At 46.5% G+C, this 11,988-nt stretch overlaps 1 protein-coding gene across 1 annotated transcript in view; it reads right to left on the reverse strand.

The window, feature by feature from the left end:
- LOC107132586 (epididymis-specific alpha-mannosidase-like) overlaps positions 1–1,499 on the reverse strand; it is a 37,725-nt gene extending 36,226 nt beyond the window's left edge. Inside the window, exon 1 of the mRNA XM_059887826.1 lies at positions 1,285–1,499. Coding sequence (XP_059743809.1) covers positions 1,285–1,422 — 138 coding nt within the window. The 5' untranslated portion in view covers positions 1,423–1,499. The remainder of the gene's footprint in view (positions 1–1,284) is intronic.
- Positions 1,500–11,988: the final 10,489 nt, after the last annotated feature.

Below are 11,988 nucleotides of genomic sequence, written 5' to 3' on the forward strand. Positions count from 1 at the left end.
GGACCAGGGAGCGACGAGGAAGGTCCAGGGAGACATGGTGCCTGGGGGGCACTGGTGCTCCCACAAGCCTGTCCAGGCCCTGCAATCAGCTCCCCCTGCTCCTCAAACAAGGGAGCCCAGCGTCCACTCTGTAATGGACACACGATGAGCCCTGCATTGAGAGAAGCACCCGGGCAGACAACCTTTGATGGGAGTCTGCCCCTGAGGAGAGTCATGAGGAGGCAGACACTCTACGTGACAGAGGGTCGTGCCAGTCCAGCCAAGGCGGGGCCAGCCCAGAAGGGCATGCTGACCACTCCTGCCTTGGAGCACAGACCAATTGACAACAGGGCCCAAGAAGTGAGGTCCAGGGACACTGATGGGCCTTCTTGGGATGAAATAGTGGGGAAGTGTGTGTCAAGGGCTGAGGCTGAGAGAAGCTGACCCCAGGATCTCTCTGAATCTATCTTCTCCCCAGGGGCTGGGAGCCCCCAGGATGGAGCTGAGCATGCTCCCATCTGGGTCAGGCTGACTTGGGCAGCACCCACCCCATTCCTCAGTGTCCCTTCTGTAAACTGGGGGTGACGAGCATGCTTCCCCACTTGTCAGCAGTTCCACACGCAGACGGGTAGCCGGAACTAGGCTCAACACTCAGCCTCAGGGCCTCTTGCTGCCCAACTCCCTTTAAAATGAGCGACTCAGTTATTAACATCTCATGGAAAGTATTGTATCCACGATCACAGAGTGGTCCTATTCATTTATTTCCTTCCTCCTTCCAGAAAGGGCTTGTGCAGGCCTGGGTAATCATTTCAGTTACCTGCACCAGAAACTTATGGAAATCAGTCTTTCCCTCTTTTCCTCTGCCCTGGTTCATTCGTTCACTCAATGGAATTTTGAAGAACACCTTCCACACATTGCGACTAGGGACACATTCTCACCCCTGCCCACAGCCAGTCTGCCTTAGTTGCTCTGTCGTGTCCAAATCTTTGTGACCCCATGGACTATAGCCCACCACACTCCTCTGTCCTTGGGATTCTCCAGGCAAGAATACTGATGTGGGTTACCATTTCCTTCTCCAGGGGATCTTCCTGACCCAGGGATCGAACCTGGGTCTCCTGCATTGAAGCCAAATTCTTTACTATTTTAGCCACCAGGGCAGCCGACATCCAGTCCATAGCCAAGTACAGGTGGGTCCAAGGCCAAGTTCCCTGATGGCAGAGACCCAGGACACAAACCCACTCTGGAGTCCAGATGGAAAAAGGACCGCAGCTTCAAGAGGTGTGTGGGGTCACTCGGGCCACCTACCTGTACGGTGTGCAGCCAGCCCACGTCCATGTGGCTGTGGGGAACCACGAAGACCCTCAGTCGGGGCTTAGGCTGAGCCCGCGGGGGCCACATCAGGCCCAGCTGCAGGAGCAGAGGCAGCCAGCTCTGCAGCTCCATCTCCTCGGCCGGCTCTGGGGCTGGAGGACGTCTGCCTGCCTGCAGGGCCCAGCCTCCTGCCAGATGACTGGGCCACCACCCTTTAGTGGATAGAGTGGGAAGGAAACCAGGAGTGACACCCACACAGATGCGGTCACCTGAGCAGTGCAGGCAGGTGGCACTCGCTCACTGCCCAGCAGCACTCTGCTCCCATCTGCGGTGTCCTGACCATCCACCTTTAGACAAACCCCAAATACGCCTCCCCTGGGGGGACTGCCAGCTTCCCTCTGGCCGGGCCTGGATCTCCTCACCCCAGTCCTCATGCCTTTCCCTTAGGCCTCTCCCAGTATTTCCCATTGGGCATCTTGCCCATCCCTTTCCCCAGCCCACTGGACTGACTCCTTTACACCACCCTGCAAATCATAACTCTCAGGGTGGGGTCTGCCACCACCAGGAAGCCTGCCCTGGTACACTCTCCTTCACATGAAGCCCCAGTCTGAGCCTTGCAATAGGAATTGTAGTTGCTCTTTTAAGGAGGAAAGTTGGCTTTCACAAATAGGACCTGACAACCCGAGTTTGCACAGCTAGTGTAGGAGCAGAAGGCCTGAAATTTTCAGAATTAGGTCTGGATCAGGGATAGCGACCGTGGCAAGATGCCTAAGCTGTCTGCATCTCAGCAGTCCATCTGTAAAATGGGGCGCCCATAGATGTGCTGGGGACCCGAGAGGGAATGCACAGGAGATGACAACAGCGGTGTCTCCTTCCTGGAGGATGCCTGGCACATGGTGCAGCCTGCAGGGGTCAGAGTGTTGCCTGGGGATCTCTAACCCTGACTCAGGAGCAGGGGTCTTGGAGCGGGCTCCTCTCTCTGACCTCCAAATGCCTGAGTGGCTCTTTCTATCGCTGCCAGACCTGTGACTCACTCTCCCTTCGGGCCACCTTGTCCACTCCCCCAGCAAATACAACTGGAGAGCACGGTCTCCAAGCAGGTCTCCATCCTCTCTCTCCCATCCCGTCCCTGGTATGCACCTGACCTGACTTGATCTTGACTTCCTCCTACTGAGTACAGGACCTGCGTCTTCTCCCTTTGTAGCTGGTGAACTTGTGACTGTCTAGGAACCAACAGAATGGAGAAAAGATGGCCTGTGTGACTTGGAGGCTGTCAGAAGTGGCAAGACACAGTTTGCCTTGGTCCCTGGTGTGCTCATGTATGGATCCCAGCGCGCCCGGCTATGGGGAGCCCTAACCAGGCCCTGTGGAAGGAGACGCGCAGCAGCCCTAGGAGCCCTGCAGAGAGAGGGGCAGGCCAGCCCTGCTGCTCCAGCCCCTGCCCCGTGCGCCTGTGCCCACGTGGAGATGTCCTCCACGTCCCACAGGTGTGTACTCTCATCCCTCCACCAGGCCTGTGTATTAGCTGTTCTTGTCATAGATCACGGGGGATGTGGAAGATGCTCATGTCCCTCCCTGCCATCCATCTCCTTTCACCTCCAGTGGGCACCTGTGCTGGTATGATGCTGACCTGGTGCTACCCAGAGCCTCTTTCCTGAGGGCCTGACCCTTGGTCAGCATCCCTTCCTGAGCCACAGCGCCTGCCTGTCCATTCAGCATCCACATGAGGCAGAGAAGACCAGAGATGCCCATGTGAGCTCCAAACCAAGTCTTCTTGGCCTCCTTGTGCTCAGCTGGCCTGATTTACCTCCTCACATGGTCTGGGTCAGTTTTCCCCGCTACACTGCTGAATCTTTTCTACTGGCCTTTTGGCAGGAATAACCCATAGTGACCAGGCCAGCAGGAACTTCTCCCATGGTGGAAGCACCCCCACTTTGAATGCCCAGACCTCTGAACCGGCAGTGTCCAGAGTCGTGTATATGAGATTCCAGTTCCCAAGTAGGTCCCTGGGAGTGATGACAATGGGCCCCACCTGTTTCCTTCCCACATATTCTACCCCCTCAGATCACCAGGCTCTGGTCACTGGTTTGGGGTGTACATGCCTCCTAGAGGGCGGTGCCCCAGCCTCACAGGTGCCATCTCCAAGCTCCTGCTCAGCAGAACCTCCAACTGGTTGCTCCATTCCTCTCTCAGGTCAGCAGTTCACAATCGGAGTGTAGTCACCATGGCTGTGTACCCACTGCCACACCTCCTTACTAAAATCCATGCCACTGGCTGGCACCCTTTACCTCCTAACCCATTCATCCTTGATTCCTTCTCAGAGGCCATAGTGAGGGTCACCCATGTCATCCGTTCATCTACTTTGCCCCTAAGAGTCCTGGTTCCTTGTAACCATCTCCATAGCCCAGAGTGGGCTTGCTGCCCCTTTTCTCTTGAAATGTACAGTAATTTCATTGACTTTCCTTCTGACAACTACGTTCAGACACCTTACTTCTGATTGTCACATTGTATTACCTCAAGTGCCACCGAGGAGCCACTTCTGTAATCTCGTGTCTCCCGTCAGCCCCAGTCTACAGCCCAGGCCTTTGTCTGAGCTTGTTGGTGAAACCAGTGCTCAGTTTATGGACGGTCCTCTAGGCCTCTGACCTCACCAACCACCACCATCCAGCCCATTCCTACATCCCTGCATCTTTAACCCTCTGTCCTCCACCTGTCGTGCCAGAGTTGGCATCTCTCTTTCACTCAGTGTAGACCAACCCTGTCCACTTCAGAGTACTCTGCAGGCTGTTAACGTGCCTCCTGCTGTTAAATCCTTTGTGATTGGTGTTTAATCTGCCATAACAGGATACCAGAGAAAGGACATGAACAGCAGACATGTATTATCTCACAGATCTGGAGATTGCAAGGTTCCCCTTGGGAGGCTAGGAGTCAGGCAGCTTCTATGACAGCCTCAGGGGCTGACTGTTCTTCACCATGAGGTGGCATTTCCCTGCAGGGACAGGCTACAGTGCAAGAGCAAGTCATTCTGGAACAGGCTCATGCCCAGCTTGAATAGGCTACTTGCTGTTCTGTGATTCATGACTTTGTTTCCTGGAAGCAAATTGTCAAGCAAAAGGGATGGTTCCGCATGTGTTTTGGCCGCTCCAGTGAGATCACCAGGAACTCCATATTGAATCCAACCTGGTGAGAAGAACACAGGGTGCGATACTTCCCCTGCAGCAAAGTCAACTTGTTCCCACCTGTGGGCCCATGGCCTGTGAGCTCCCCTTGATTGGGCATAGCAGCCTGTGAGAGTATGAAGCATGACTTTTGCTGGGTGTTCTAGACAAAGAACAGCCCAACCCTACTTTGTGCTGCGTGGGAGTTTGTGGAGTGGACACACGAGCACCATTCTCGTATTCTTTGTGGCATTAGCATTCTCTGTCCTCTTTGCTAAGTGAACTGTCTTGAGGAGTTCAAACTTGTCTTGATGAGCAGACTGCCTGGAGCTGCCTCTAGTGCCAAGTGCCTCCCCACAGCAGCAGGGACCCAGCATCCTCTTGCCTCTAACCTTCCACAGCTCCTGTGTCTGCCCTCTGGGAACTGACCCTCAGCCTGCACCTCAGACTCTCTAGGACTCGTCCCCCCGCCTTTCTGGCCTGTTTACAATGAGAGTGTTCTAAAGATTTACTGATTTAGACATTTATTCCATTTAAGGATCCATCATCTGCCATTGACAAATCCTATCTCAATAGCAATTCAAACCAATTAGAGGCAAGAGGTGTTCCTACAAGAGAGTGCAAAGTATATTGCCTTCACAAGCTCTAGAAAACAGCCTAAGAAAGTAAAGGCCTTCATTGCTTAGCAGATGCAGTGAAGGTTGAGATGACACAGGCCTTCATAGAATGGGACCCCCTATGACAAATTTCCCTGAGAGCTGACACAGCCAAGAGACTACTTGGAAACCCAGTTTGTCTAACTGGGTGAAAGCTGTACCCCATATTATGTGTACATTCTGGATTGCAGAGACCAAGCTCTCAAAATAGAAACAGGACGCCTAGCAGTTCAAGTAGAACATATATATCTCAAAGGCACAGGGAAATAAATTCAAGTGCCTCCCAGAAGGGCTTTTGTTCCTTTAAGGTCAGAATTCTGAGAAGATATTTTATCGAGACAACTTTCTCTAACTGCATACACAAATTTCAAAATGTGCTTTGGAGTATCAACAGAGCTCCACTTTGGGTGAGTTCTCAATTAAGTGAGTACTCGCAAGTATAAGTTCTGTACCTGTATAAACCCTGGGCTGGGGTGTAAGCTGAAGGCTGGCAACCTGTCATCCCTCTTCTTTATGATTTGAAAGGTTTGTTTCCCATTTTAAAGTTGACTAGTAAGGATAGAATCATACTGAGAGCTGAGTGATGGGCCGAGGTGCTGTTTGTGAGCATAACTCCTCTTGGGGTCACCCTAGAGTTGTTCCACTCTTCTACATTTCTAGTTTCTCCCTCCTGCGGTCTAAAACCACTGTGAATGTTGAGAGGATTGGGTGTCCAGCTTTTTCTGTGGGTCCCTGTGAAAGAGTTAAAGCTTAGGCAGGCAGATCCTTTAAGGTGGAGATGAACATTCTCTCTCATGCTTTCCTTAATCCTTGTTCAATAATGTATCTTGCCTGAGAACTGGCCTTTCTTTGGGTCCGGAACTATTGATCACAGAGCACAAGGTCTTACTCATGGAAATGCTTTTCTTAGGTTCTATGTTAACAACGATAATTGTAACAAATTTTGCCTGGGAACCTGTTTCTCAAGACTGGTACCCCTGATTGCACAGCAACAGTATATCTTGCCCAGAGACATTGCCCAGAACCCGTTCTCCCTGGCCAATCCTGTGCCAAAGTTATCTCAGGATGTATGCCTTGGGAAAGGCTCTGGTGGAACTCTTACAACCTTGAGCATTCTTTTTATCAATCCCCAGCAGCAAGTTGAGAAGTATATAGGCTAGGCTAGGCTAAGTCGCTTCAGTCGTGTCCGACTCTGTGTGACCCCATAGACGGCAGCCCACCAGGCTCCCCCGTCCCTGGGATTCTCCAGGCAAGAACACTGGAGTGGGCTGCCATTTCCTTCTCCAATGCATGAAAGTGAAAAGTGAAAGTGAAGTCGCTCAGTTGTGTCCAACTCTTAGCGACCCCATGGACTGCAGCCTTCCAGGCTCCTCCATCCATGGGATTTTCCAGGCAAGAGTACTGGAGTAGGGCGCCATTGCCTTCTCCGGAGAAGTATATAAGGTCCTGCTTAAACTAGTGAGGCGGGTACTCTTTCTATCCCCTTATGATGTCTATGTCAGAAGCTTTCTCTGTCCTGTCACTTTAAGTAAAACTTTGCACACAAAGCTCTGAGTGACTGAGACTATCTTTGGTTCCAGAGTTAAATCTTCTCTTTCAGAAACCACAAATCTGGTGGTGCCGTTCACTGTAAGCTATTATCTGCACAAGCAAATTGTAAACTAATAAGTGAGTTTCTCTATGGGACCACTACCCAGTATGTGGACTTGCCTCCAACACTCCCACAAGTTTCTTGGCTGCCTGAGAAAGCTGTCACCAGTTGGAAGATTTGTTTCATTTCTTTGAAGCTGGCAGCTCTCATCTGGTAGCTATAAATTTTTCCAACAATTTCTATTAAAGTAGCTGAATATGGGAAAGACATCATCTCAGCCTCCTATTTAATCACTGAATCCAAACTACCCCAGTGTCTCTCAACTGAGCAAAAATCCCTGTAACTTTAATCCTTGTAAATTTTAATTTACATTTTAATTACATGTTAATCCCTGTAAATTCCAGGGTAACCCAGGGATCTTTTCTTGAAGTTAAATCCAAGGAAAACCTGCTCCTCAAAGTTAGTTTATCCACCGCCAAGTAACACTTAGCACTGTCACCAATTACAGAAGATCCAGGGCACAGAAGGCTTCCCCGTTTTCCATCCTGAGTTCTCCTCAGGTGCACCATTGGTGGGTAGCTTGATCCTTGTAGTACTGAAATAGCAGTCAACATTTTTTTTCTTTACAGTTAACTTTTAAAATAAGACCACCTGAGGCTACAGATGATCCTTTAAGGCATCTTTAACTCCTTGGTCAAAGGCCAAACTATAGGCTGTAGTTAAAGAATTTCTTAAAACCAGGATCCTCAAGTTCCTATAAATGGACAACTTCCTCAGATTAGTGACTAAATATATTTAAAAAGCAGAAAATAAGATGAGAGGCAACTGATCTGACTAAACTCACGATCACAGCTGATATTCAGAACCTGGTAGAAATTGTTTTAGGCCACCTCTCGTAAGTTAAAATAGAACTATGTATCTAGAAGGAAAAAAAATGGAGATTGAGAATGATGTAGTTGAAGGGCACATATTTCTAGATATTATAAAATGTATTTGTAAATTTGTTAATCTAATTAATTCTGGTATGACAGACAGTTCATATGCCTACTTCTTAGTTTTTATTAGATTTTCAGTTCAGTTCAGTCGCTCAGTCGTGTCTGACTCTTTGCGACCCCATGAATCGCAGCACGCCAGGCCTCCCTGTCCATCACCAACTCCCGGAGTTCACTCAGACTCACGTCCATCGAGTCAGTGATGCCATCCAGCCATCACATCATCTGTCGTCCCCTTCTCCTCTTGCCCCCAATCCCTCCCAGCATCAGAGTCTTTTCCAATGAGTCAACTCTTCACATGAGGTGGCCAAAGTACTGGAGTTTCAGCTTTAGCATCATTCCCTCCAAAGGAATCCTAGGGCTGATCTCCTTCAGAATGGACAGGTTGGATCTCCTTGCAGTCCAAGGGACTCTCAAGAGTCCTCTCCAAAACCACAGTTCAAAAGCATCAATTCTTCGGCGCTCAGCCTTCTTCACAGTCCAACTCTCACATCCATACATGACCACAGGAAAAACCATAGCCTTGACTAGACGGACCTTTGTTGGCAAAGTAATGTCTGTGCTTTTGAATATGCTATCTAGGTTGGTCATAACTTTCCTTCCAAGGAGTAAGCATCTTTTAATTTCATGGCGGCAGTCACCATCTGCAGTGATTTTGGAGCCCCAAAAAATAAAGTCTGACACCATTTCCACTGTTTCCCCATCTATTTCCCATGAAGTGATGGGACCGGATGCCATGATCTTCGTTTTCTGAATGTTGAGCTTTAAGCCAACTGTTTCACTCTCCACTTTCACTTTCATCAAGAGGCTTTTTAGTTCCTCTTCACTTTCTGCCATAAGGGTGGTGTCATCTGCATATCTGAGGTTATTGATATTTCTCCCGGCAATCTTGATTCCAGCTTGTGTTTCTTCCAGTCCAGCATTTCTCATGATGTACTCTGCATATAAGTTAAATAAGGAGGAGGTTTCTAAAAGTTCAGAATTCTAACTAACGTATTTAGTTAGGACTACTGGAAATAACAGGAGAAACAACTCTGCAAGGAAAGAAGGATGTGTCCTTGGCTAAGAAAAGTTATGAGATATGGGGATGTGCTTTTGCTAAAAATAAAAACAAACAAAAGCCCCTCCTCCCCCTGCAAGTATCTGTCTCAGGATGAAACAGAAAAGGAGAGATCACAGCATGCAGAGTAGGGGGTAAGAAACTCACTATGAGTGGTCAAGCTGGCTAAAATTAAGTGAATTTACTATAAAGGTTATGAAATTAAGCTTTAATATTAATAGTATACTTAGGTAAAAATGAAACTTTATTTCTTTTTTACTTTCATCTATTAAAAGGATAAAAGTTTTATGGACTGTTGGACTGCTCCTGAAATGATCCTGAAAGATTTTTCCCCCTTTTAAGTAATCCACTTAGAAAACAAAGATGTTGTGTTTCATCAAAATAATTTTGCCTTTATCAGGTCTTTGACAGTTTCAGAAAACTGCTGCTGCTGCTAAGTCACTTCAGTCGTGTCCGACTCTGTGTGACCCCATAGACGGCAGCCCACCAGGCTCCCCCGCCCCTGGGATTCTCCAGGGAAGAACACTGGAGTGGGTTGCCATTTCTTCTCCAATGCATGAAAGTGAAAAGTGAAAGTGAAGTCGTTCAGTCGTGTCCGACCCTCAGCGACCCCATGGACTGCAGCCTTCCAGGCTCCTCTATCCATGGGATTTTCCAGGCAAGAGTACTGGGGTGGGGTAGTCTTCCTAATATTAAGAGAGCTAAGCTTTGCTCACAACTATGTAACCTTTTGTATTTTTCTTTGAAATTTTTTTATTGTCACTTTGGTCAAATAGGTGGTTAAGTATTGTTTCATAATGATCTGTCATCCTAGTTAATCAAATATCCAAGCCTTTTGATTTTTTTTTTGACAAGCTATCCCAAATCAAATTATATATAAAATCCTTTTGACCTCAAGTTTATTTGGGGACTTTTCAGAGGTCCCCGAAACATCTCAGAAGATTTTTGCTCTCTTTATGTAAAGAAAGATATTACATGAATTAGCCTTATTTCACATGATAAGTTATATAGGGGAGATTGTCAAATAAGTCATGCTAAAACTTCCTTAGATTATATTTTTGTGGCTTTCTTATTGGTGGTAAGGGAGAAGATCAAGATGGTGGAGTTAAAGCATGTGATACTCACCTGCTCCCCTGAACATACCAAAAATATATGCATATATGGAACAATTCTCACTAAAAACTTAACTGGAAACTGACAGAAGAATTCCTATATAATCAATCCTATAAGAAAGATACACACATAAGATACACATATAATTGAATAAGAAAGGGTAAAAAAGGTGACGTGGTCAAGACCAACGCCTGGGAGGGGACTCAGAGGAACAATGAGATTGCAGATGAAAGTCCATGCAAAAGGAAATCAAAGAAAGCTGGAATAGTAATACTCATATCAGAAAAAAATAGACTTTAAAATAAAGATGATTACAAGAGACAAGAGAGGATACTACACAAGGATCAAAGGATCAATCCAGGAAGGAAATATAACAATTGTAAATATATATGGACCCAACATAAAGGCACCTCAATAAATAAGGCAAATACTAACTGCTATCAAAGGGGAAATCAACAGTAACACAATACAACTGGGATATTGTATCACCCTACTCACACTAATGGATAGATCATCCAGACCGAAAATTAATAAGGAAACACAAGCCTTAAATGACTTATTAGATCAGATTGATTTTATATCTACAGGATAGTCCATCCAAAGGCAGCAGAAACATACTTTCTTCCGAAGCGTACATGGAACATTCTCCAGGCTAGATCACACCTTGGGCCACGAGTTATGACTCGGCAAATTTAAGAATATTGAAATCATATCAAGCATCTTTTCTGAACCACATCACTATGAGAAATCAGTTATACGGAGGGAAAAACTGTAAAAACACATGAACACTTGGAGGCTAAACGATATGTTACTAGACAACCAATTGATCAATGAAGAAATCAGAGAAATAAAAAAGGTACCTAGAGACAAATAACAGTGAAAACAAAATGATTCAAAACCTATGGGACACAGCAAAAGTAATTCTGAGAGGAAAGTTTATAGTAACACAGTCTTACCTCAGGAAACAAACAACAACAAAAAAGGTAAATAAACAACCTAACCTTACACTTAGAGCAACTAGAGAAAGAAAAAACAAAACTGAAGTTAGTAGAGAGAAAGAAATCATAAAGAACAGAGCAAGAATAAACGAAATAGAGATGAAGGAAACAATAGCAAAGATCAATGAAAGTAAAAACTGGTTCTTTGAGAAGATAAACCAAACTGATAAAGCTACAGCCAGACCCACTAGGAAGAAAAAGGAGAGGATCCAAGTCAATAAATTTAGAAATGAAAAAGGGGAAGTTGCAACTGATACCACAGGAATCCCAAGGATCATGAGACTACTATGGGCAGCTATATGGATGTAAAACGGGCAACCTAGAAGAGATGGATAAATGCTTAGAAAAGTACAACTTCCCAAGAGTGAGCGAGAAAAACATGAAAATATGAACAGATCAATCACAAGTACTGAAATTGAAATTGTGACTAAAAAAATTCCCAACTGTTGACTAAAAAATTAGTCATAACCTGAAAATAGAGACTTATTTTATTTGGTGGGAATGTTAAGGACTCTGATCCAGGGAGGCAGCATCTTATTAGCCCTGAGAAAACGGTTACAAGGAGTCAGGAGAGGGATTCAGGCTATATACAAGTGTGCAACAAAGGGAGAAGGCAGTATGAGCATCAAAGATTATTGTTGAGGAAGGAAAACCAGACACCAAGCTAAGAAACTTATCTTTCTTCTATGTATGGGAACACGCAAGCCTCCAGACACTGAATTCGTTCCTTTCATATGCACCTCCAGGGCCAAATCCTTGACTGATTGATTGTTCCCACCCTTAATACCTTGTTCACTGAAAGGAGTGACCTTCGTGGTGGATGGCTGCTGCTTGTAATCCCCTGAATCCCTCAGAAACCAGGATGGCAGTGTCTGTTGGATCGCAGGCATTGTTTTCCACTTGGGGAGCCCTCATTCACATTTGGAGGCCCAAAATTGCCGATGGCTGTGACATTTCTTGCCCACTGATATGGCAGGAAATATTTCATTTCACACAACAAACAAAAGTCCAGGACTAGATGGCTTCATAAGTGAATTCTATCAAACAATTAGAGAAGAGTTAGCATCTATCCTTCTCAAGCTATTCCGAAAACTTGCAAAAGGAACACTCCTCTCGTTGTGTGAGGCCAC

This window comes from Bos taurus, chromosome 6 (genome assembly GCF_002263795.3).
Source record: "Bos taurus isolate L1 Dominette 01449 registration number 42190680 breed Hereford chromosome 6, ARS-UCD2.0, whole genome shotgun sequence".
Lineage (NCBI taxonomy): Eukaryota > Metazoa > Chordata > Mammalia > Artiodactyla > Bovidae > Bos > Bos taurus.